The 27,314-nt window shown below is 46.6% G+C and overlaps 1 protein-coding gene across 2 annotated transcripts in view; it reads left to right on the top strand.

Moving 5' to 3' along the window:
* LOC148151211 (S-adenosylmethionine decarboxylase proenzyme-like) overlaps window positions 1-27,314 on the top strand; it is a 42,546-nt gene that overhangs the window by 5,402 nt on the left and 9,830 nt on the right. Inside the window, exons 1-2 of one of the 2 annotated variants that reach the window (XM_087983218.1) lie at window positions 21,625-21,672; window positions 24,690-24,816. In XM_087983218.1, the coding sequence (XP_087839344.1) occupies window positions 24,700-24,816 (117 nt within the window). In that variant the 5' untranslated portion in view covers window positions 21,625-21,672; window positions 24,690-24,699. Of the gene's footprint in view, window positions 1-21,624; window positions 21,673-24,689; window positions 24,817-27,314 lie in introns of those variants that run through there. The other variant, XM_087983212.1, reaches the window with a different exon arrangement.

Raw genomic sequence — 27,314 nt, 5'->3', positions numbered from 1 at the left:
TCATTCTAAATTCCAATGAGTATTTGTTTTAAACTTTGCTCATAAGACAATTCTTTCATACTGGGGATTAACCTACTGAATCATCTCTAAGCTAATAATGAAGTAAATTGTGTCTACTGTTCTTGCAATTTTTTGTGCCTTTTGCAGTGAGGGTAGTTTTTTTTTTAAAACATGCTCCATCTCCAGTATTGCCTTGTTTCCCCACCATTAATTCCCCAGTTTCACCTTCCAAGGATCAACACTCACTTCAGATACTCTTCTTTTTCTATATACATTAAAGTTGCTTGTTGTAATGTTTTCAGCATGTATAAATGCTGGGGCAGAAAGTAGCTTGTGAAGTGCCGTAAGGATTAGACCTCAACGACAATATTTGCGATCTGGGTGAAGGACTGATTGCATTGTTGTCAAAATCATAAAAATAAAATAAGCTTTGAAAAAGCCAGGATATAAAAAGGGGTGTAGATATCTTAATTGAGTATGCAATTTTTTTGCCATTTTGTGTGAGAAATTACAAGTTGTTCCCTTTGTCAGGAATAATAGATAAGCATAATTTAAATGGAGACTGCAGAATGCTGTGATACTGAGAGATCTGGGTGTCATTGTACTCATAAAAGGTTAGAAAGGCAAATGGGAAGTTTGCTGTTATTGCAAGTTGTTGGAATATGAAAGTAGGGAAACCTTTTTACAACTGTACACTGCATTAGACAGACTTCAGCCAAACTCTTGTGGGAAATTATGGTTAACATATTTAAAGAGGCAATAAAATTGCGGTGAGGTCTGCGTGCAAACTTGAGGCTAACCAAAGTGACCCTGTGCAACCCAGTTTGCCTGAAAATACATTCTATCAAAAAATGAAAACTGATGCAGTAAATATATCTAAAACTGTCCACTTTTCCCAATTTGTTCATACTTGACAATGGCCTGACCTTATGCAGGAAACAGCATTAAAATATTGGGAATTTGCTCTTCTAATTCTTTTTCTACCTAATGTGCTGTCTTCAACCACTGCGTTCAAACAACTTTGTCATGTATTGTGCTGCACTGCAATATCCCAGAGCACCTTGTGGTCTGAACTAAGGAATGAGGCAGGCAAGTGACCTTTTCAGGTTTAATGCACATACCTGCAGCTTCCTTAAAGTTTCAGGCAGACAATAGAGCAGAGCACGGACACAAGACATAAAGATTACATAGAATTCACTATCTTTTAAGCTAGTATTCCTAATTCTACTAGTTTAATTGTGATTCAATGAGAAGTTAAGTACTGTAAATGATGAGTGAAAATGTGATTGTAGAATGATACTGCATGGCAATTTCAAAGAGCATCTGGATCAGTGGTGCTGGAAGAGCACAGCAATTCAGGCAGCATCCGAGGACAGGCAAAATCGACGTTTCGGGCAAAAAGCCCTTCATCAGGAATAAAGGCAGAGAGCCTGAAGCGTGGAGAGATAAGCTAGAGGAGGGTGGGGATAGAGTAGTATAGAATACAATAGGTCAGTGGGGGAGGAGATGAAGATGATAGGTCAGGGAGGAGAAGGTGGAGTGGATAGGTGGAAAAGGAGCTGGGCAGGTCGGACAAGTCCGGACAAGTCAGGGGATCGTGTTGCTGGAGGTTAGAAACTAGGATGAGGTGGGGGAAGGGGAAATGAGGAAGCTGTTGAAGTCCACATTGATGCCCTGGGGTTGAAGTGTTCCGAGGTGGAAGATGAGGCGTTCTTCTTCCATGCGTCTGGTGGTGAGGTGAGCGGCGGTGGAGGAGGCCCAGCACCTCCATATCCTCGGCAGAGTGGGAGGGGGAGTTGAAATGTTGAGCCACGGGGCGACTTGGTTGATTGGTGCGGGTGTCTCGGAGATGTTCCCTAAAGCGCTCTGCTAGGAGGCGCCCAGTCTCCCCAATGTAGAGGAGACCGCATCGGGAGCAACGGATACAATAAATGATCTTCGTGGATGTGCAGGTAAAACTTTGGATGTGGAAGGCTCCTTTAGGGCCTTGGATAGAGGTGAGGGAGAAGGTGTGGGCATAGGTTTTACAGTTCCTGCGGTGGCAGGGGAAAGTGCCAGGATGGGAGGGTGGGTCGTAGGGGGGCGTGGACCTGACCAGGTAGTCACGGAGGGAACGGTCTTTGCGGAAGGCGGAGAGGGGTGGGGAGGGAAATATATCCCCGGTGGTGGGGTCTGTTTGGAGGTGGCAGAAATGTCGGCGGATGATTTAGTTTATGCGAAGGTTGGTAGGGTGGAAGGTGAGCACCAGGGGCGTTCTGTCCTTGTTGCGGTTGGAGGGGTTGGGTCTGAGGGCGGAGGTGCGGGATGTGGACGAGATGCGTTGGAGGGCATCTTTAACCAGGTGGGAAGGGAAATTGCAGTCTCTAAAGGTGTGTTCTATGGTGGAACTGCTCCTCCTGGGAGCAGATACGGCGGAGGCGGAGGAATTGGGAATACGGGATGGCATTTTTGCAAGAGGTAGGGTGGGAAGAGGTGTAATCCAGGTAGCTGTGGGAGTCGGTGAGTTTGTAGAAAATGTCAGTGTCAAGTCGGTTGTCACTGATGGAGATGGAGAGCCCCAGGAAGGGGAGGGAGGTGTCAGAGATGGTCCAGGTAAATTTAAGGTCAGGGTGGAATGTGTTGGTGAAGTTGATGAATTGCTCAACCTCCTCGCGGGAGCACGAGGTGGCGCCAATGCAGTCATCAATGTAGCGGAGGAAGAGGTGGGGAGTGGTGCCGGTGTAATTACGGAAGATCAACTGCTCTACGTAGCCAACAAAGAGACAGGCATAGCTGGGGCCCATACGTGTGCCCATGGCTACCCCTTTGGTCTGGGGGAAGTGGGAGGATTCAAAAGAGAAATTGTTAAGGGTGAGGACCAGTTCGGCCAAACGAATGAGTGTGTCGGTGGAGGGGTACTGTTGGGAACGTCTGGAGAGGAAAAAAACGGAGGGCTTGGAGGCCCTGGTCATGGCGGATGGAGGTGTAGAGGGATTGGATATCCATGGTGAAGATGAGGCATTGGGGGCCGGGGAAACGGAAGGCCCCCAACGCCTCATCTTCACCATGGATATCCAATCCCTCTACACTTCCATCCGCCATGACCAGGGCCTCCAAGCCCTCCGATTTTTCCTCTCCAGACGTTCCCAACAGTACCCCTCCACCGACACACTCATTCGTTTGGCCGAACTGGTCCTCACCCTTAACAATTTCTCCTTTGAATCCTCCCACTTCCCCCAGACCAAAGGGGTAGCCATGGGCACACGTATGGGCCCCAGCTATGCCTGTCTCTTTGGCTACGTAGAGCAGTTGATCTTCCGTAATTACACCGGCACCACTCCCCACCTCTTCCTCCGCTACATTGATGACTGCATTGGCGCCACCTCGTGCTCCCGCGAGGAGGTTGAGCAATTCATCAACTTCACCAACACATTCCACCCTGACCTTAAATTTACCTGGACCATCTCTGACACCTCCCTCCCCTTCCTGGACCTCTCCATCTCCATCAGTGACGACCGACTTGACACTGACATTTTCTACAAACCCACCGACTCCCACAGCTACCTGGATTACACCTCTTCCCACCCTACCTCTTGCAAAAATGCCATCCCGAATTCCCAATTCCTCCGCCTCCGCCGTATCTGCTGCCAGGAGGAGCAGTTCCACCATAGAACACACCAGATGGCCTCCTTCTTTAGAGACCGCAATTTCCCTTCCCACCTGGTTAAAGATGCCCTCTGTTGGACTTTGGCTCAATCTACAAACTTACTTTCTTCTATGTGTGAGCCAAGTCCTGCGTGTTCTTTTAAATGAAGCAATAGGAGAAGATATTCGGTCTCACACTCTTAATTTATTTTACACAGTAAGTGAACAAAGCATTCAGAGCTCTGGGTCTAAACCTCTTTGTCCCTGACAAACTACAAAAGTATGCCAGTTCAAAAAGAAAAAGACCTCGTTTTGTCCCTGCCCCAGTATTTTATACAATAAAAAACGTCATACATACAATAAAAAACGTCATATAAACACTGAGGTAGAATTATCTTCTGATTGGGTGTTAGTCTGACTCCATTCCCCGCCTCCTCGCATTCCTAGATGTCCGACCCCACGTGACCTTCTTTTGCCCGCGAAATGGGGCATCACGCGGCCTCCTCGACCCACTTCCGAGGCGCGAAACGGGACGTCACGTGATCGCCCGCCCTCTTCCGGGGCGCGAAACGGGACATCACGTGACCCGTCCACACCTTTCCGGGGCGCGAAACGGGACGTCACGTGACCAGTCCGCACTCTTCCGGGTGCGAGACGGGGACGTCACATAGCCACGCCCCGCACTCTTCCGAGTTCAAAATGGGGACGTCACATGGCCACGCCCCCTGCTTGAGTTACAGAGCCACCACAGTTTTAAATACTGCATTCATCCAGAGTCACAGCCAGCCTTCCATTTTTAAAGTAAGAAATATATTTACAAGTCCCCCTTTTGGTCTCATGAAAATGAGACCAACCAACCAGTTCTATATATCATATTCACTCTCTGATGCATAGTCCTCCCTCCTTGCTAAAACCATGGTTTCCGTCTCCATCTGTGACATCTGGTAAGACGGGGGAGCCTTCCCTTCAATTGCTGTAATAATTACCCTGTTTAACAAAGATCTAATACAGGGAATACAACAACATCCGCACAACACTAACACAATAATCATACCCCCGAGGGACATAAACACAGAGGCAATTAATCCCTTCCATTTCCCAAACCATGAATCGAACAGTCCTCCTAGAGGATTGTAAATACCCGAGTGTTCATGCATTTCGTCAGACAAGATTCTTAGTCCTTCCAAGGCTCTAGTGACCGAACCATCAGGTGCCGTATTGTTGGGGATGAACGTACAACATTGATCTCCAAACATAGAGCACACTCCCCCCTTTTCTGCTAACAACATATCTAAGGCCATTCTATTTTGAACTGTCATCAATGAGGTTGCTGCCAATTGTTCAGAAAGTCCTGCCACCGCGTCTCTAGTTCTATTAGCGAGCCTAAGTACATTGTAATGTACATAATTAATTCGGTCAACATTTTTATTCGGCGTAACTGGGAATAAAACCCCGATAATTGGGAGATTCTCAAACCCTGCTGCTATCTGGTCTGCTAATTTATATTCATCAGGTACACCACGGGGAACACCTATTGCATCTATGTAAGTGGTTGAGCCAGACGTAACATCAAACAAATCCCTACGAATTCGTGTATACGGATTTATTCCCTGTCGCCGTTCTCCCAAAAGGAATAAGGGTACCCCTAACCTAACCATTGCGCAGGTTCCAGACCAATCTGGAGGTAGACTAATATGCAGTGTTCTATCTCCACAGTACCAAAAAAGATCAGCTCTGGCCCAAACCATTCTGCTAGCGTTCTGCCAGCCAGTTACATTAATTGTGTCCTGACACCAGTCAGTGGGCATGTCTCCCAAGACAATATTTGACTTTCGAGCAAAACAAGTGTAATTGTTGGCTCTTGGTGTAAACACTGGAGGCAACACAGAATTCTTTACCGGTGGGAAAATAGCACTTAATGTGGTACAATTGGGAGGGTTCGCTTGCATAGTGAGGGCCATCATACAGTGAAATCCGATTGGGTCTACGTTAGGAAACAATGGGGCTGGGGTAGTAAATAGAGTTGGCCTTGCCGAAGAACACGCGACGCAATTACTCATATTCATTGAGGTTGCAGTCGCTGTCATCCAGTCCAGCCATAAGTTCTTGTCCCCATACCCGGTAGCCAATTTAATAATGTCCCTTCTCGTAAGGTTGTTGTGGTCTATTACCACAACTCCTGAACTTGATTCTACCTTCATACTTGTACTCTCAGTTTGTGGCTGGCTCATAGGAGGGTCCACTAAGGTTACCTTTAATAGTCCCATATTATCCACTCCAGATTGATCTACACCTATTACAAGATAAAAGCTTCTGTCATCACTCTCACAATAACTCTGTACCTCCTTTGGACTAGGATTAATATCAAATTTTGTCAGAGTTAACAAAAGTGGATTTTTTAACTCTGAGGAATGATCAAGTTGCCCCTTTGTCAGGCTCACATGGTCTCGAATGTTCCATCTATTATCCGAAGGTGACGATCTTTTGGGGGTCCATTGTACCCCAGTCCATGTTAATACATTATCCCACAACGGGCATGGGTGATAATAAATGGCATAAAAACAAAGATATACATCATACTCCCTCCAGCTCCCTATATCTTTGCCACAATCAATTACTTCGCATAAATCAAACTGATATGTTGTACCATGATTTCTATCGTGTCTAATGTGTACCTGGCTCCTCGTCTCCCTTAAACATTTATCCGTCTCTTGTCCTACTACTCTTTTGTTCCTGGAACTTCCTCCCTTGCCTGTGTGTTTGTCCCTCGTTGTTAATACTCCTATTAACAGCAGCATAACACTTATACATAAAACAATAGCAAAGACTCTCAATCTCCACAGCCTAAGGTAATATGGGCTGCTTACAGTGATAAACATCATATCCTTTACACAGTTTTGCTTAGAAATCTTGAGAACCTCTCCCCCTTTTTCCAAAACCTTCTTCGTACAAACATTAAACATTTAGGACCCTTCTACTCGTTTTCTGTTCTTATTTGTTCTAAAGTTCTTGTTGGCGGTTCCGTGGCTGCACACTGGCTCCAATGGTACCAGCTTTCTCCTTTCCCCTGTAGTCTGACCGCATGAGATGTCCTCTCCACCACCTTATAAGGTCCTGTCCACCTCGGCTCCGACCACTTCCGTTTGATCACCTTCAGCAGGACCCAGTCTGTCGTAGATGGCACCTGGCTCTGTAGTTCCCCCTTTTCCGGTCCAACCTGTTTGGAGAAAGCTGACACCAAAGCTGTTAGTTGGTCATAGTAAGGTTTGTACCTTAAAGAGGCTCCTCCTCCCTCTAACATCTGTATTCCAGCTCCTGGTCCCGGGAACTGCTGCCCTGTTGTCAGCTCATACGGGGTGAACCCTGTGATAGAGTTTACTGAGCTTCGAATGGACATTAAAGCTAAGGGTAGGGCATCCACCCAGCTTAACTTTGTTTGTGCACACACTTTTCCTATTTTTCCTTTTATGGACCGATTCATTCTTTCCACTTTTCCTTGTGACTGAGGATGGTACACTGTTCCAAACGCATGTTTCAGTCCTAAAGCTGCTTCCACTTCTTGCAGGTCTTTATTCTTGAAGTGTGTGCCATTATCCGACCTGACTTTCTTTGGAAACCCATGTGTTGGAATATATTGGTTTATCAAGAATTTGATCACTGTCTTTGCATCTTCCTTTTTTGCAGGTATTGCTTCTGGCCAACCAGTGTATGCATCCACTGCTACCAGAAGGTACCGATATCCATTTACTCTCTCTATCATATCAGTGTAGTCAATCACTATTTCCTGACCTGGCATTCTTGGAAGAGGGAATTTTCCCTCGTGTAGTTTCACTGTTGGTCTCACGTTATATTCTGTACACGTTCTACATTCCCTGATATAATTTTCAATCATTGCTGGCAAGAACGGATGCCACCAATGTGTCAGATACCTCTGCATCTGTGTTTTTCCACAATGTGTGAGCCCATGTGCCTCCTGAAGCATAGAAGCTATCAAACCTGGAGGTAGCACTGGTCTACCATCCGGTGACCTCCAAATCCCTTCTGACTCTATGGCCCCTCTCTCTCTCCATACTGTCAGTTCATGAGGAGAGGCTTTCTGCTGCTCTGTTATTAACACATTCGCATCGCAAGCGGGCAGCAGGTCATACACTGTTCTCTCTGTTTGCATCATTATATACTGTGGTGTATACCCTGCTGCTTTCTTTGCTGCTGTGTCTGCTTCCTGATTACCCTTCGCTACTACTGTATCTGCTTTATCATGTCCTCTACACTTGACCACTGCCACTTCTGCAGGTTTCATCAGGGCCTCCGCTAATCTTTTCATATCTTTTTCATGTTTAATTGGGGTTTTTGCTGCTGTTAAGAATCCTGCCCTGATCCATTGACTAAGTTCTACTTGTATAGCCCCTGCCACATATGCAGAGTCGGTATAGATATTTACTCTTTTTCCCTCTGACCATTCTAACGCAGCTATCATTGCCTGTAGTTCAGCCAACTGAGCTGATTCTTTGCCTGTCACTTTTCCTGTCAACACTTCCTCAAATCCCTCACTTGTCTGTCGTACCACTGCATAGGCTGCTTTAAGTCCTTCAGTTGGATGTCTGTAACAGCAACCATCTGTGAACAGCACTTCTTCTGGGTCTACTAATGGAATTGCCTGTAAATCTGCCCTTACTTTAGTATCTCTCTGTACCCTTTCCTCACAGATGTGTGGCTCTCCTTCTCCCATATTATCAGCCATGTTAATTCCTTCATGTGTAAAAATTATATGTGGTGCATTCAAGATTTTCTCTAACCTAGTTTGCCGCAATGACGTCATTGTAAAAGCTGTTGAGTTCACATAGGCCACTATACTATGTGTCGTCAGTACTGTTAATGAATGGCCCATGACTATATGTGCTACCTTTTGGAGAATTTTTGCTACCCCTGCTGCATGTCTTGTACATGGCGGGTGTCTGTCCTCCACTGGGTCAAGAGTAACACTTACGTACATCAGCACCTGCCGGCCTCCCCCTTTTTTCTGAAAAAGAACACCATTTATTGTGTGTAATTTTTCAGAAATATCGAGGAAAAATGGCTCTTTGTAATCTGGGACCGCTAAATCAGCAGCCTGCGTTAAAGCCTGTTTAAGAGATATGAAACTTTCATCTGCCTCCGTAGTCCACTGCAAATGGGCCGACAAATTTCTCATACCTTGCTCATTTACCATGGTCCTCAGAGGGAAAGTGAGCTCCCCATATGATGCAATAAATTGTCTACTGTATCCTGCCAACCCAAGAAATGAAAGCATGTCTTTTACAGTGACTGGTTTGGTATGATGCAGAATGGAGGATCTATGGGACGGAGACACACCTGTTCCCTTAGCAGAAATAACTCTACCCAGAAAAGACACCGTTTGTCTGCAGCATTGCAATTTAACCCGTGAAACTTTGAAACCGACACTATACAGGTGAAACAGCAACGACTTTGTAGCTTCCAAACAAGAAACATGATCGGGTGCTGCCAAAAGAATGTCATCCACATACTGGATCAATACCACTTCCTTTGGGAGCGTCAGATCCTTCAGCTGCTGTTTCAGTACCTGATTAAACACCCCAGGTGACAAAATAAACCCTTGAGGGACCCTTGTATAACGTAATTGTTGGCCTTTATAGGTAAATGAAAAAATGTCCCTCAAATAATCAGCTAAGGGCAAACAAAAGAACGCGTTGGCCAGATCAATGCACGAGAACCATTTATGGTCAGGGGTCAGCACAGACATTGCAGTGTAGGGGTTTGGAACCGGAACCGTTGGAGTAGAAACGACACTATTGATCCGCCTAAGATCATGCGCCATCCTATATCTGCCTGTATTCTGCTTCTCTACAGGTAAGATAGGAGTGTTCCAAGCTGAGCGGGAGGGTTCTAGCACCCCTGCTGCTAACAATCCTTCGATTATGTCGGCAATGCCGGCTTCAGCCTCTGGTTTGTGTGAATATTGTCTCTGCCAAATCGGAGTGTGGTCTATTAAATCAAATGTGATCGGTGTAACATGTTTGCAGTACCCAACATCCGTTGAACTAGCTGACCACAAGGTATCTGGTAGTGAGTCAAGCATCGCCGCAGCCTGTGGATGGTCTGTTTTTTCCCTACCATGAAACCGTTCAATCTGCCTATGTTCCAGCAGTACCTTGTCAGTTGTTCTGTACATAATTCGATAGGCTTCCTCCGATGGTGAATATTGTAAACCGGGTAACTGAGTCCACACCCAGTCCGTTAACACCATCAAGCGTTTGGACATAGGTCCCAGATCCTTGGCCTGATGTTCAGCATGCACGGCCAATGTGACATGAGGTATAGCTTCTTCAGACATCTCATACCAGTCCAACTGTTCTACAGTTAATTCAACAATACCTGCCACACCTTCGTTTCCAAGCAGGATGCAACTGGAAGAAATATCCCATTGAGTCCCTTCCAAGTGCTGATAGAATGCATGCTGATAAATTTCATTACCATCTCTATCATAATATAAAGTAACATGAAGGGGATCTGCAGGAGGAGCATAGGGATGCAACATCTGAACCCAGGGTCGCCATTGATTGTATAAAGACTGTATGCCGTTGTTTTGCCTGTTTTCGGGTTCGAGAAGTCCCCAATATATATCTGCCCACTGCCCTTCTGCCATTGGTGATGTGTCTGGTGATAACATCATTTGGGATCCAGAGTGAATCATTGTCATAGAACAATTGATGGAATGGCCATTTGGAAAGGTCACCACCAGTCCATCTGGCCCACAGAGAACCGAAACCCCGCATCTCACCAACAAGTCACGTCCCATCAAATTCACGGGGCATGCAGGTGATGAAATATACTGGTGACGAAAGGTCTGTCCGGCCACTGATGTGATCAGTGGCGATGTCAAAGGCAGATTTTCTGGTTTACCCGAGAACCCTACTAACTGGACGCTAGAGGATGACATGTTTGACCGAGGTATGTCACAAGTGATGGTAGAAAATCTTGCACCCATGTCAACCAAAAAAGACAGAGTCTTGTCCATTACCCTCATTTGCATATAGGGGTCTGCCAACCCCACATGCCCCTGGGTTCTCGGGCCCCGTCAATATTCGTACCCCTGCCCTTCCAGCATAGTTTGGGGGTACTGTCCTTTCACCGGGGCTGCAGCTGCATTCGGGACTTGACAAGGCTGAACAGCCTGTTGAAAAGGAGGCTGACTTGCACGGAGGTACTGTCCTCGGATCAATCCCTGGCCTCCCTGGAGTCCCCACAGCATGGGACAATCCCTTCTCCAATGCCCGGATTGGCCACATTCAAAACAGGTGTTAAGTGGCTGACCTCTAAATCCTCCGCGGCCCCTTCCTCTACCACGCATTCCTCCTGGTACACCTATTGGTCTGCCCCCATATTGGGGATAGGGTGGCATCCAATCAGGTGTTGGAACTAAACTTGGCGGATTGTTTTGTGGCGACGGCCGCTGAACCATCTGATTCGTCGTCTTTTGGGAGGCCTTCTTTGTATCATTAGCCTTCCTTCTAGCCTCATCGAGCTGTAACTTCAGCAACTGCGCTTTAGCTGACTCATTACTCTGTTTATCCTCATCTTGTTTTGTCCTGTAACGCTTCATGTGATGCGTCAAATGTTTTTCCCACTGTTCTGTAGTACAACCTGGGATGTCAGGATTACTCTCCATTGCCTCTTTTACTTCCTTTGGCATCCCTGCCATAACGGCATTCCTAAATAATGTAGTCTGTAGCTGGCCTGACCCTGGATGGCTCCCCGCAGTATCTGCCCACGTGTCCTTACACCTAGCCAAAAAGACAGACATATCCTCACCCTCCTTCATTGTGAAGGTGAGTGAGTGCATCGCTCCCGGTGGAATCGGAAACCTATCCCTCATTGCCCTTCCCACACAGGTGGCATGCTGCACAAACGGTTCCGAATCAGGTAATAAGGTGGTCCCCGCAGACGCTTCGATCTGCTGTATTTCCCACATATTCAATTGCTTACCCAGCAACGCTCTCCAATCACCCATGGCTAACTTGTACCCTAGTGTATATTGAGAAAACTTTACCATCCAGGGCCCACCCCCCTCCATGGGTGGGGGCATTTTATCCAGGATACAGTTCATATCAGCAAATGTAAAAGGCTGATAGACATTCCCCAGATAAGAGCCTCTGTAAATTAACGGCATTTGGTGGTGCTGATACTTTATCGGTTGTCGTAATGTGTCTCTTTGACGCAAGTTGTAACTCAATTCAGGGAGGGGCTTCAGTGGAGGGCCATGTTCAGTATGCATTGTGAGTGAGCCTTTCAAGGTGACCGGGTAGGTGTTTGGATCATTGTCTGTCAGGGATTCCTCGTCCTCAATATCTATACTACTTTTAGACTCCTCATCCACTTTCTCTCTATCCTGTTCTTCCCTCAAATCTCTCCTCCTTCTGTCTGAGAACCCATCATCCAATAACTGGCCTGAATCATGTAATCTTCCCCTCTTTTCATTCTCAGCACTACATGGTGTTGAATGAGCATCTGGCTCCTGTACTGGAAAACATCTGCCCTGTTTTAGCTGTTCTTTATTCCTACTGTGCATCATTGTCACCCTATTTGCTTCCTCCGCTTCCTTAACCCTCTGATCAACTTCTAATGTTAATTTTTCTACTTTCCTAATACTTTCTTCTACAGCCTCCGCCAGTCTCTGTTTTACTACATTGTACTCTCTTGTTCCTACTTCTCGCATATCTAACACCCCTTCTTGAACATACATAAGTGGCATTTGTATTACAGGATATGGAGGCGGTGATTGTACCACAGGCAATTTAGGATATAATGGCGCAGATGGTCCTGCCTTTCCTGTCTCCTTTGTCAAATCTGTTGTAAAGGTACCACCTACTCCCTTTTGTAATGTTTCTACCGCCATACAGGCTAACGTCATGTTGTGCAGATGAATCCTCCTCTCTTCTTTCTCCCCACCTTCTTTTGTCCACTTTCTTCTAACTAATATTGACCCTTTCTTTCTCTTCATGTGCTCTTCTACTTCTAATTTAGCTTGTTCTTCTGCTTTTCCTAAAAACAGTGACAATTTCTTCTTCTCCTCATCTTTCGGGACTTTGCCTTGTTTCTGTAATTCCTCCCAAATCTTATCATATTTCTCCATCATTGTTTTTTGTTTATTCTTGGCAAGCCCACTGACTAACTGACTTCTGGCTTTATCCCACTGCTGTTTTATGGGCAACATTAAATCGGAAGAACATCCTCCATATTCTTCACATTCTTTACCAAACTCCCCTTCCATTTTATGTATTTTTATTTTAATCCCCCCGTCCAGTAGTCAGTTAGTTTAGATATAAATATAACCAAACAACCAACCCAATCAAAGACAAAGCCGGTGGCTAGTCAGTTTGGATGAAATACACCCAAGCAACTGACCCTTTCAGCGAGATTGATCAGCAGTTTCGTTGTCACCGTTAGGTTTCCACTACCAACTCTCTCTCACCGAAACACCACCGTCTTGGTCTTCAAAACGCTACTGGCTTTTCTTCCACCCTCCGTACATCCCCCAATCTAATTTCTAAAACTTACAAAACATCAAACATACATCAAAATTTGTGAGCGTTGCTTTTATGAGATCCTGCTCAATGGACTTTAAACCTCCTCACATTTACGTACCTTGTTGCTTTTATGGGGACTGTAACCCCAAGGGACTTTAAACCTGTACGTATCAAACTTTGTTGCTTTTATGGGGACTCTAACCCCAAGGGACTTTAAACCCGTACGTACCTTGTTGCTTTTATGGGGACTCTAACCCCAAGGGACTTTAAACCTGTACGTATCAAACTTTGTTGCTTTTATGGGGACTCTAACCCCAAGGGACTTTAAACCCGTACGTACCTTGTTGCTTTTATGGGGACTCTAACCCCAAGGGACTTTAAACCTGTACGTACCTTATCAATGCTTTGTCCACTTACTATTACTAGGACACTTGCAGTATAATGACAACAATCAATTTAGTATCTCCAATTGCAGAACTTCGATATAAACAGGCGTCTGCTCACCTTTTTTTTATGCGGCGCCGCTTGTTGTTGTCATCAAACGTCAGTTGTCCGTTGTTTCTATTTTTCTCTCTTTCCGTCACTTCTCCGTCTTCATCACGTCGGGGTCACCAAATTGTTGGACTTTGGCTCAATCTACAAACTTACTTTCTTCTATGTGTGAGCCAAGTCCTGCGTGTTCTTTTAAATGAAGCAATAGGAGAAGATATTCGGTCTCACACTCTTAATTTATTTTACACAGTAAGTGAACAAAGCATTCAGAGCTCTGGGTCTAAACCTCTTTGTCCCTGACAAACTACAAAAGTATGCCAGTTCAAAAAGAAAAAGACCTCGTTTTGTCCCTGCCCCAGTATTTTATACAATAAAAAACGTCATACATACAATAAAAAACGTCATATAAACACTGAGGTAGAATTATCTTCTGATTGGGTGTTAGTCTGACTCCATTCCCCGCCTCCTCGCATTCCTAGATGTCCGACCCCACGTGACCTTCTTTTGCCCGCGAAATGGGGCATCACGCGGCCTCCTCGACCCACTTCCGAGGCGCGAAACGGGACGTCACGTGATCGCCCGCCCTCTTCCGGGGCGCGAAACGGGACATCACGTGACCCGTCCGCACCTTTCCGGGGCGCGAAACGGGACGTCACGTGACCAGTCCGCACTCTTCCGGGTGCGAGACGGGGACGTCACATAGCCACGCCCCGCACTCTTCCGAGTTCAAAATGGGGACGTCACATGGCCACGCCCCCTGCTTGAGTTACAGAGCCACCACAGTTTTAAATACTGCATTCATCCAGAGTCACAGCCAGCCTTCCGTTTTTAAAGTAAGAAATATATTTACACCTCCAACGCATCTCGTCCACATCCCGCACCTCCACCCTCAGACCCAACCCCTCCAACCGCAACAAGGACAGAATGCCCCTGGTGCTCACCTTCCACCCTACCAACCTTCGCATAAACCAAATCATCCGCCGACATTTCCGCCACCTCCAAACAGACCCCACATACAGAGATATATTTCCCTCCCCACTCCTCTCCGCCTTCCGCAAAGACCGTTCCCTCCGTGACTACCTGGTCAGGTCCACGCCCCCCTACGACCCACCCTCCCATCCTGGCACTTTCCCCTGCCACCGCAGGAACTGTAAAACCTGTGCACACACCTCCTCCCTCACCTCTATCCAAGGCCCTAAAGGAGCCTTCCACATCCATCAAAGTTTTACCTGCACATCCACTAATATCATTTATTGTATCCGTTGCTCCCGATGCGGTCTCCTCTACATTGGGGAGACTGAGCGCCTCCTAGCAGAGCGCTTTAGGGAACATCTCCGAGACACCCGCACCAATCAACCAAGTCGCCCCGTGGCTCAACATTTCAACTCCCCCTCCCACTCTGCCGAGGATATGGAGGTGCTGGGCCTCCTCCACCGCCGCTCCCTCACCACCAGACGCATGGAAGAAGAACGCCTCATCTTCCGCCTCGGAACACTTCAACCCCAGGGCATCAATGTGGACTTCAAAAGCTTCCTCATTTCCCCTTCCCCCACCTCATCCTCGTTTCTAACCTCCAGCAACACGATCCCCTGACTTGTCCGGACTTGTCCGACCTGCCCAGCTCCTTTTCCACCTATCCACTCCACCCTCTCCTCCCTGACCTGTCACCTTCATCTCCTCCCCCACTGACCTATTGTACTCTCTGCTACTCTATCCCCACCCCCACCCTCCTCTAGCTTATCTCTCCACGCTTCAGGCTCTCTGCCTTTATTCCTGATGAAGGGCTTTTGCCCGAAACGTCAATTTTGCCTGTCCTCGGATGCTGCCTGAATTGCTGTGCTCTTCCAGCACCACTGATCCAGAATCTGGTTTCCAGCATCTGCAGTCATTGTTTTTACCTCGTTAATTTCAAAGAGCAGTCTCGTTACTGAAGTCTCTTAAGTTGTCAGTCTCATTCTGTCTGGTTAATGGTTTTATGACTCTACTTCTGGGCTAGAAGGTGGGACTTAAGTTCTACTACTGTGAGAGAGAAAATGTCCAAACAGGTTGACTTTTATTGTTTTAAAAAAAACTTGAATCTGATTCCACCACCTTTTTTAGGTAGTGCATTCCAGATGTCATCTTAAATTGGAGCAGAATACTGTGAAGTCTGGAAATGTTCAATCAAATCAGAAATTAATTGAAACCTTAATTATTAAACCTTAATTAGGCAGCATCTATCGGAGAGAAAAACAAAATTTGATGTTTCAACCTCATGAACAGTTCCTGCTTCTGTTCCATTCTAGGCATTGATCGGAGAAGCTTCACCATTCATATTTCCTCCATTCGGGTTCATTCTTTTCTATATTATTGTCACTTATTGCTTCTGAAGGTGCTGACCTGTACAATTGAGTGCTAAAACCTGTGACTAGGAGAAAGAGGTTAAAAATTGTACAGCCTAAATTAAGATATTTGAAGAATAAAACAGTTCACATACTTGATACAACGTTCACCATCTTCAGTATTCCACCTGCCAATACACAGTGGTAGCTATTAGCACTAGATAAAAGTAAGTTATACCAGATCAATTGTAGCAACTTGGCAAAGTTTTTTGGACAACTCTTTCCAAATTCTTGTCCTCGATTATAAGGATATGGGCAGCAAATGCATGGAATACAACCAATGTGAAAGTGCAGCCAAATCTTTCCCCATTCCACTTTGAAGTTATATTGCTATTTCTGGCTGCTAATCCTAGAAAGCCCTGCCTAATAGCACAGTGTGTCCCCTTGTACCATATGGCTGCGTTGGTTCAAGAAGATAGCTCACCACTTTCTCCAGACGAGTTCTGGATGAACAATATATACTGGCCTTGCCCGCAATGCTGACATCCTATCAAAATAAATTGCCTATTGGTTCGAATATAATTTTTAAAATCTGTACCATATTTAAACTGTCAGCAGTTCAGAGAGATTTTTGAGAGTTTGGGAACAGTTGACAGTTGACACTTTCTCAGTGATCGTTGTCTCCCAGGATTTTGTTACCTAAATAGGTGTAAGAGAAAACCATGGAGCTCTGAGTCCACTCTGCCATTGAGTAAGATTATGGTTTATCTTTGACTTCAAATCTACTTTCCCACCCATTACCACAATCCGTTAATCCCTTAGTTCCTTGAGAAATCAAAGGTCTATCTCTGCTTTAAATATTTTCAATGCTGGCATATCCACATCCTTCAGGGACAGAAGGTTTCACAGATTCACATCCCTTTGAGTAAGAAATCATACCTCATCTGGGTCTTAAATGATTAATCCCTCATCCTGAAATGTCCCATTTGGCTAGAAATCAAGATCAAAGAAATGTCTGTTTACCCTGTCCATCTCCTTCATAATCTTAAATATTTCAACTGATACCCTTTCGTTCTTCTGTTCTTCAAAGAAAGTAGATCCAGTTGAAGCGGCTCTCACTATTTTAAAAAAAACCCACTCGTTCCAGAAACTTTACTCCATCTCTAATGCAAGTATGTCCTTCCTTTAATGTGGAGACCAAAGCGACATATATTACTTTACTCTAATTGGGATGTCATTGCAGCCTCCCTTATTTTGAGCTTATTACCATTTCAAAAGCCAACAAGTAATTTGAATTCCTCATTGCTTGGTATATTGGCACGCTGCATTCTTTATGCAAGTACAGGAATTTGTATACTGAATTAAAGACAGTAAGTACCAAAAACTTTCATGTACTTACCCCCACACTCCGGATTCCTCAACTGTTCCAGAATCTTCCATCGGCCTCCGAAATCAGTCTGGCGCCATTACACATGCGCCCGCTACATCGTCCGCAGCAATAGCCGCGGACGATGACGTCACTTCCGTCCCCACCGACCTCGCAGCCTCCGCGATCGCCGCTCAGACAACCGCCTCCGCGATCGCCGCTCAGACAACCGCCTCCGTGATCGCCGCTCAGACAACCGCCTCTACGATCACCATGAAGACAATTGCCGACAGATTCGCGACCTCCGCGGCTATGGGGAATAACTCTGTCTCTGTGGTCGCCGCAGCCACTTGCGCCCCCAGTGACGTTACTAACCTACACGACCACAATGCCACATGTGTATCCGCCCCCACGCCGATCTCCGTCACCACGCCTAACCCCGCCGAGTTCCGTCACCACGCCTAACCCCGTCCCCATGACTATCTCCGTCACCACGCCTAACCCCGCCCCTTCGCCGATCTCCGACTGCATGTCTAACCCCACCCCCACGCCTGTATCCGTCACCACGTCTAACCCCGCCCCTTCGCCGATCTCCATCACCACGCCCAACCCCGCCCCCAGGCCTAACCCCGCCCCCACACCCCACTCCAGCCCCACACCAGGTCCTTGCTCCCAGCCCTGCCGTGTTTTCACCATCCCTCCAGACCTACCCCTCTGAGGATGAAAGATCAGTCCTCAGCAGAGGCCTCACCTTCATTCCCCTACGCTCTCGGATTAATGAGTTCAACACACGGCGTGACATCGAACAATTCTTCCGCCGCCTTCGCCTCCGTGCCTACTTCTTCAACCAAGACTCTCGCCCACCCTCTGACGACCCCTTCTCCTGCCTCCAACACACCCCATCCACCTGGACACCCCGTGCTGGCCTCCTACCTGCCCTCGACCTCTTCATAGCCAACTGCCGCCGCGATATTAACCGCCACCTGAACTCCCCCACCCCTCTCATCCACTCCAACCTCTCACCTTCTGAACACGCAGGCCTCCACTCCCTCCATTGCAACCCCAACCTCACTATCAAACCAGCAGACAAGGGAGGTGCGGTAGTAGTTTGGCGCACCGACCTTTACACTGCTGAGGCCAAACGCCAACTCGCAGATACCTCCTCCTACTGCCCCCTTGACCATGACCCCATCCCCCACCACCAAACCATCATCTCCCAGACCGTCCATAACCTCATCACCTTGGGATCTCCCATCCACCGCCTCCAACCTCATAGTCCCACAACCCCGCACCGCCCGCTTCTATCTCCTGCCCAAAACCCACAAACCTGACTGCCCCGGCCGACCCATTGTCTCCGCCTGCTCCTGCCCCACCGAACTCATCTCCGCATACTTCGACACGGTCCTGTCCCCCTTAGTCCAAGAACTCCCCACCTACGTTCGGGACACCACCCATGCCCTCCACCTCCTCCATGATTTTCGCTTCCCTGGTCCCCAACGCCTTATCTTCACCATGGACATCCAATCCCTGTACACCTCCATCCCCCATCACGAAGGACTCAAAGCCCTCCGCTTCTTCCTTTCCCGCCGTACCAACCAGTACCCTTCCACTGATACCCTCCTTTGACTGACTGAACTGGTTCTCACCCTGAACAACTTCTCTTTCCAATCCTCCCACTTCCTCCAAACAAAAGGAGTAGCCATGGGCACCCGCATGGGCCCCAGCTATGCCTGCCTCTTCGTAGGATATGTGGAACAGTCCATCTTCCGCAACTACACTGGCCCCACCCCCCACCTTTTCCTCCGCTACATCAATGACTGTATCGGTGCCGCCTCGTGCTCCCACGAGGAGGTTGAACAGTTCATCCACTTCACCAACACCTACTACCCCGACCTCAAATTCACCTGGATAGTCTCAGATTCCTCCCTCCCCTTCCTCGACCTTTCTATTTCTATCTCAGGCAACCGAATCAACACAGACATCTACTACAAACCGACCGACTCCCACAGCTACCTGGACCACACCTCCTCCCACCCTGCCCCCTGTAAAAACGCCATCCCATTCTCCCAATTCCTTCGTCTCCGCCGCATCTGCTCCCAGGAGGACCAGTTCCAAAAACGTACAACCCAGATGGCCTCCTCCTTCAAGGACCGCAATTTCCCCCCCCCGACGTGGTCGACGATGCCCTCCACTGCATCTCTTCCACTTCCCGCTCCTCCGCCCTTGAGCCCCGCCCCTCCAACCACCACCAGGACAGAACCCCACTGGTCCTCACCTACCACCCCACCAATCTCCATGTACAGCGCATCATCCGCCGTCATTTTTGCCACCTCAAACGGACCCCACCACCAAGGATATATTTCCCTCCCCTCCCCTATCAGCATTCCGTAAAGACCACTCCCTCCGTGACTCCCTCATCAGATCCACACCCCCCCCCACCAACCCAACCTCCACTCCCGGCACCTTCCCTTGCAATCGCAGGAGGTGCAAAACTTGCGCCCACACCCCACACACACCCCACCTCCCTCCAAGTCCCCAAAGGAAACTTCCATATCTGCCACAGATTCACCTGCACCTCCACACACATCATCTATTGCATCCTCTGCACCTGATGTGGCCTCCTCTATATTGGGGAGACAGGCCGCCTACTTGCGGAGCATTTCAGAGAACACCTCTGGGACACCCGGACCAACCAACCCAACCACCCTGTGGCTCAACACTTCAACTCCACCTCCCACTCCACCAAGGATATCCAGGTCTTTGGACTCCTCCATCACCAGACCACAACAACACAGCAGTTGGAGGAAGAGCGCCTCATCTTCCGCCTAGGAATCCTCCAACCACAAGAGATGAACTCGGATTTCACTAGTTTCCTCATTTCCCCTCCCCCCACCTTGTCTCAGTCAAATCCATCGAACTCAGCACCGCCTCCCTAACCTGCAATCATCTTCCTGACCTCTCCGCCCCCACCCCACTCCGGCCTATCACCCTCACCTTGACCTCTTTCCACCTATCGCATTTCCGACGCCCCTCCCCCAAGTCCCTCCTCCCTACCTTTTATCTTAGCCTGCTGGACACACTTTCCTCATTCCTGAAGAAGGGCTTATGCCCGAAACGTCGATTCTCCTGTTCCCTGGATGCTGCCTGACCTGCTGCGCTTTTCCAGCAACACATTTTCAGCTCTGATCTCCAGCATCTGCAGACCTCACTTTCTCCTCAGGATTTTGTATACATCAACCTTTGTGTTTAATGCCATTAAAAATGATTTTCTCTTCATTTAACTCAAATAAATGGTCTTTCATTTCTCCATCAACCACCTTGTTGCCTGACACTTTACCTGTCTCTCAATTTGCTGTACCCTGCAGCTTCAATTGCAACTAGCTTCATACCATTAGCAAACATAGATCAAACAAAGTAATGTATCTAAGTTATTAATATAGAATGTTAATAGTTAAGCGTGCGGCACTCTGTGGTTCACTGTCTGTCAACCTAATACTCCATTTTCTACTTCCTCCCCAGCGATTGTCAATGTAATGGCCCTGTAGTTTTCTCTTTTCTCTTGCCGCCTTCCAGGCATAGCTAGCTAGCTTCCAAGCTGCTGACACCATCCCAAAATCTAGAGATGTGAAAAGTCATAGCTGTGGTTACACCATTTCTGTAGCTATCTCTTTTAGTACAATGATGCAGCACACTGCTTCTGCAAGGTTCGACCTTCACTTTTAGTGCACCCACACTGCCTCTGTTTCTTGTATGTGATTTGTGTCTGTTTTCACAACAGAAGACATAAAATATTTGTTCCATGTCTGTCCCAGTTCCTCATGATCATGTCACCTGCCTGCTTCAAAGTGACTTTATTTCATATACTTATAGAAGCTCTTGCAATCTATTTTTATGTTTCTGGTTACTTTGATTAAACATGAAAAAAATAGAATCAACAGCCTTCTAACTTCTAAAACACTTGCAATCCTAAATCCTGATGTTTTTTCAGTAATTTAAACCACATCTCTTATATTGGTGCCATCTATATTTTAGTCTGTTTACCCAATCAACAATAGCCAGCTCTTCCCTCATATCTAACTAATGTTCATTTTTAATCTTCATAGCTGACAATATTGTTTTCAAACTTAGTGTGGAATTCAGTTGTGCTATTGTCATTATTTCCCCAGTGGATCTCTTGCAATACTCATTAATTCTGCTAATTGTGGAATACTGGATTTTTTTATAAAACTTGATCTCTATTTTATTCCGTAGTGTATTATTCCAGGAAATAGTCACAAGCATTCTCCAAACCTTCGAAAATTTGACCGACCCAATCTATATTCAGGTTAAGGTTTCCATTACTATTTGTTTTTGTGACAAATGCTAATAATTCTTCTTTAATATTGTATCCAAAGATCTAATGCTTATTTAAGTGCTCCATCCACAATGGAGGCTGGGCCAGTGAATTTGTTCAAGGCTGAGATAAATTTGTTTTTAATAGACCAGAGAAGTCGAGAGTTTCTGGAGAGATTTGGAGACAAGAACAGGACAATGGAGTTGAAACCAGCAGCTGTGACCTTCTAGATTGGGGAGTAGGCTTAAAGGGATGAATGAGCCAGTCTTGCACCCAAGCTCTGTTAGGGAGCCCAAGAGCTACTACTCAGTGGCATATTGTGGACCAGCAAGTTACGAGAGGGAAAGTGTCTGAATTTGAAACATTTCTTTCCAACAATTTGTTTGGAGGCAGAGGGGACACTTGTAACTTGTGTTGGCAAAGGTGGAGAATTAACTGTGGGTCAGACTCAGAGTCATAGAGATGTACAGCACGGAAACAGACTTTTGGTCCAACCCATCCATGCCGACCAGATATCCCAACCCAATCTAGTCCCACCTGCCAGCACCCAGCCCATATCCCTCCAAACCCTTCCTATTCATATACCCATCCAAATGCCTCTTAAATGTTGCAATTGTACCAGCCTCCACCACATCATCTGGCAGCTCATTCCATACTCGCACCACCCTCTGCGTGAAAAAGCTGCCCCTTAGGTCTCTTTTATATCTTTCCCCTCTCACCCTAAACCTATGCCCTCTAGTTCTGTACTCCCCAACCCCAGGGAAAAGACTTTGCCTATTTATCCTATCCATGTCCCTCATAAGTTTGTAAACCTCTATGCGGTCACCCCTCCGCCTCCGACGCTCCAGGGAAAACAGCCCCAGCCTGTTCAGCCTCTCCCTATAGCTCAGATCCTCCAACCGTGGCAACATCCTTGTAGCGCCAGAGACCCGGGTTCAATTCCCGCCTCAGGCAACTGACTGTGTGGAGTTTGCACATTCTCCCCGTGTCTGTGTGAGTTTCCTCCGGGTGCTCCGGTTTCCTCCCACAGTCCAAAGATGTGCAGGTCAGGTGAATTGGCCATGCTAAATTGCCCGTAGTGTTAGGTAAGGGGTAACTGTAGGGGTATGGGTGGGTTGCGCTTCGGCGGGTCGGTGTGGACTTGTTGGGCCGAAGGGCCTGTTTCCACACTAATGTAATCTAATCTAATCTAAATCTTTTCTGAACCCTTTCAAGTTTCACAACATCTTTCTGATATGAAGGAGACCAGAATTGCAGGCAATATTCCAACAGTGGCCTAACCAATGTCCTGTACAGCCGCAACATGACCTCCCAACTCCTGTATTCAATACTCTTACCAATAAAGGAAAGCATACCAAACGCCGCCTTCACTATCCTATCTACCTGTGACTCCACTTTCATGGAGCTATGAACCTGCACTCCAAGGTCTCTTTGTTCAGCAACACTCCCTAGGACCTTACCATTAAGTGTATAAGTCCTGCTAAGATTTGCTTTCCCAAAATGCAGCACCTCTCATTTATCTGAATTAAACTCCATCTGCCACTTCTCAGCTCATTGGCCCATCTTGTCCAGATCCTGTTGCAATCTGAGGTAACCCTCTTTGCTGTCCACTACACCTCCAATTTTGGTGTCATCTACAAACTTACTAACTGTACCTCTTATGCTCGAATTCCAATCATTTATGTAAATGACAAAAAGTAGAGGACCCAGCACCGATCCTTGTGGCACTCCACTGGTCACAGGCCTCCAGTCTGAAAAACAACCCTCCACTACCACCCTCTGTCTTCTACCTTTGAGCCAGTTCTGTATCCAAATGGCTAGTTCTCCCTTTATTCCGTGAGATCTAACCTTGCTAATCAGTCTCCCATGGGGAACCTTGTCGAACGCCTTACTGAAGTCCATATAGACCACGTCTACCACTCTGCCCTCACCAATCCTCTTTGTTACTTCAAAAAACTCAATCAAGTTTGTGTGACATGATTTCCCACGCACAAAGCCATGTTGACTATCCCTATTCAGTCCTTGTCTTTCCAAATACATGTACATCCTGTCCCTCAGGATTCCCTCCAACAATTTGCCCACCGAGGTCAGGCTCACTGATCTATAGTTCCCTGGCTTGTCCTTACCGCCCTTCTTAAACAGTGGCACCACGTTTGCCAACCTCCAGTCTTCCGGCACCTCACCTGTGACTATCGATGATTCAAATATCTCGGCAAGAAGCCCAGCAATCACTTGTCTAGCTTCCCACAGAGTTCTTAGGTACACCTGACCAGGTTCTGGGGATTTATCTACCTTTAACCGTTTCAAGACATCCAGCACTTCCTCCTCTGTAATCTGGATATTTTGCAAGATGTCACCATCTGTTTCCCTACAGTCTATATCTTCCATATCCTTATCCACAGTAAACACTGATGCAAAACATTAATTTAGTATCTCCCCCATTTTCTGTGGTTCCACACAAAGGCTGCCTTGCTGATCTTTGAGGGGCCCTATTCTCTCTCTAGTTACCCTTTTGTCCTTAGTATATTTGTAAAAACCCTCTGGATTGTCCTTAATTCTATTTGCCAACGTTATCTCATGTCCCCTTTTTGCCCTCCTGATTTCCTACTTCCTTTATACTCTTCTAAGGATTCACTCGATCTATCCTGTCTATACCTGACATGTGCTTCCTTCTTTTTCTTAACCAAACCCTCAATTTCTTTAATCATCCAGTATTCCCTATACCTACCAGCCTTCCCTTTCACCCTGATAGGAATATACTTTCTCTGGATTCTTGTTCTCTCATTTCTGAAGGCTTCCCATTTTCCAGCCGTCCCTTTACCTGTGAACATCTGCCTCCAATCAGCTTTCGAAAGTTCTTTCTAGGTGGTAGCTTTGTATGACGCTCAGGTGGTAATGAAGATGGTGAACAATATCCTGTTTTAAAAGTTTGTTTAAATTGCCAAAGAACTCGAAAAGTTGAGATGTGGGAGATCATCTTTAATTTTTTAATTTTGTCTGTTTTACAGTGAGAGTAGCATGTTTGTCTCCAAGAGACGTTTCATTTTGAAGACATGCGGTACCACCCTCTTACTGCAAGCACTGGAACCCCTGTTGGAACTTGCTCGTGAGTACTGCGGCTTTGATTCCATTCAGGTAACTTTGACATTGTTTTGTAGGTCTTGCACGTAATCCACATTTGAACATAGAACATTACAGCACAGTACAGGCCCTTCGGCCCTCAATGTTGCGCCGACCAGTCATACCAATCTGAAGCCCATCCCACCTACACTATTCCATGTATGTCCATATTCTTGTCCAATGACGACTTAAGTGCACTTAAAGTTGGTGAATCTACTACCGTTGCAGGCAAAGCGTTCCATACCCTTACTACTCTCTGACATCTGTCCTATATCTATCACCCCTCAATTTAAAGCTATGCCCCTTTGTGCTCGCTGTCACCATACTTAGAAAAAGGCCTGTCCACCCTATCTAACCCTCTGATATCTTGTATGTCTCTATTAAGTCACCTCTCAACCTTGTTCTCTCCAACGAAAACAGCCGCAAGTCCCTCAGCCTTTCCTCGTAAGACCTCCCCTCCATACCAGGCAACATTCTAGTAAATCTCCTCTGCACCCTTTCCAAAGCTTCCACGTTCTCCTTATAATGTGGTGACCAGAACTGTACACAATACTCCACTTGCGGCCGCATCAAAGTTTTGTACAGCTGTAGCATAACCTCATGGTTCCGGGACTCGATCCCTCTATTAATAAAAGCTAAAACACTCTATGCCTTCTTAATGACCCTGTCATCCTGGGTGGCGACTTTCAAGGATCTGTGTACCTGGTCACAGAGATCTCTCTGCTCATCTACACTACCAAGAATCTTACCATTAGCCCAGTACTTTGCATTCCGGTTACTCCGACAAAAGGAATCACCTCACACTTGTCTGCATTAAACTCCATTTGCCACCCCTCAGCCCACCTCTGCAGCTTATCTATGTCTCTCTGTAACCTACAACATCCTTCGTCACTATCCACAACTCCACCGACCTTAGTGTTGTCTGCAAATTTACTAACCCACCCTTCTACGCCCTCATCCAGGTCATTTATAAAAATGACGAACAGCAGTGGACCCAACACCAACCCTTGCGGTACACCACTAGTAACTGGACTCCAAGATGAACATTTCCCATCAACCACCACCCTGTGTCTTTCAGCAAGCCAATTACTGATCCAAACTGTTTTATCTCCCACAATCCCATTCCTCCACATTTTGTACAATAGCCTACTGTGGGGAACCTTATCGAATGCCTTGTCAAAATCCATATATGCCACATCAACCAGTTTACTCTCATCTACCTGTTTGGTCACCTTCTCAAAGAACTCAATAAGGTTTGTGAGGCACGACCTACCCTTCACAAAACTGTGCTGACTATCCCTAATCAAATTATTCTTTTCTAGATGATTATAAATCCTATCTCTTATAACCTTTTCCAACACTTTACCAATAACTGAAGAAAGGCTCACTGGTCTATAATTGGAAGCACACTAGCTTTCGGAGCAACGCTCCTTCATCAGGTGATTGTCAGACAATCTTGCCCAGTGGTATATATCTATCCCTTTCTATCATTAAATTAAACATAACAGAATTGTGATCGCTGACACCAAAGTGCTCACCTACTTCCAAGTCTAACCCCTGGCCGGGCTCATTACCCAATACCAAATCTAATGTGGCTTCGCCCCTTGTTGGCCTGTCTATATACTGTGTCAGGAAGCCCTCCGCACTCTGGACAAAAACTGACCCATCTATAGTACTCGTACTATAGTGTTCCCAGTCAATATTTGGAAAGTTGAAGACCCCCATGACAACTACCCTGTCTCCCTCACTCCTATCGCAAATCATCTTTGCAATCCCTTCCTCTACATCTCTGGAACTATTCGGAGGCCTATAGAAAACTCCCAACAGGGTGACCTCTCCTTTCCTGTTTCTAACCTCAGCCCATACTACCTCAATTGACGAGTCCCCAAACATCCTTTCTGCAACTGCAATACTGTCCTTGACCAACAATACCACATCTTTCCCCCCCCTTTTACCATCTTCTCTGTTCTTACTGAAATATCCAAATTCTGGCACCTGCAACAACCATTCCTGTCCCTGCTCTATCCAAGTCTCCAAAAAGGCCACAACATCAAAATCCCAGGTACCAACCCATGCTGCAAGTTCACCCACCTTATTTCTGATGCTCTTGGCGTTGAAGTAGACACACTTCAAACCAATTCTTGCTTGCCGGTGCCATCCTGCATCCCTGAAAATTGATTTTGGACCTCAACCTTTTCTATACTCTAACTACAATTTTGGTTCCCATTCCCCTGCTGGATTAGTTTAAACCCACCCCAATATAGCCTTCGCGAATTTCCCCCCCAGGATATTGGTACCTCTCTGGTTCAGATAAAGACCATCCTGCTTGTAGAGGTCCCACCTATCCCAGAAAGAGCCCCAATTATCTAAGAATCCAAAACCCTCCCTCCTGCACCATCCCTGTAGCCACGTGTTCAACTCCTCTCTCTCCCTATTCCTCGCTTTACTAGCATGTGGCATGGGCAACAAACCAGAGACGACAGCTCTGTTCGTTCTAACTCTTAAGCTTCCAT

Source organism: Chiloscyllium plagiosum, unplaced genomic scaffold (assembly GCF_037043375.1).
Source record: "Chiloscyllium plagiosum isolate Xiang-an unplaced genomic scaffold, Cpla_swu_hap1 HiC_scaffold_3, whole genome shotgun sequence".
Classification (NCBI taxonomy): Eukaryota; Metazoa; Chordata; class Chondrichthyes; order Orectolobiformes; family Hemiscylliidae; genus Chiloscyllium; species Chiloscyllium plagiosum.
Note: the sequence above shows the minus strand (reverse complement) of the source record. Positions and strands in the feature narration are given on the sequence as shown.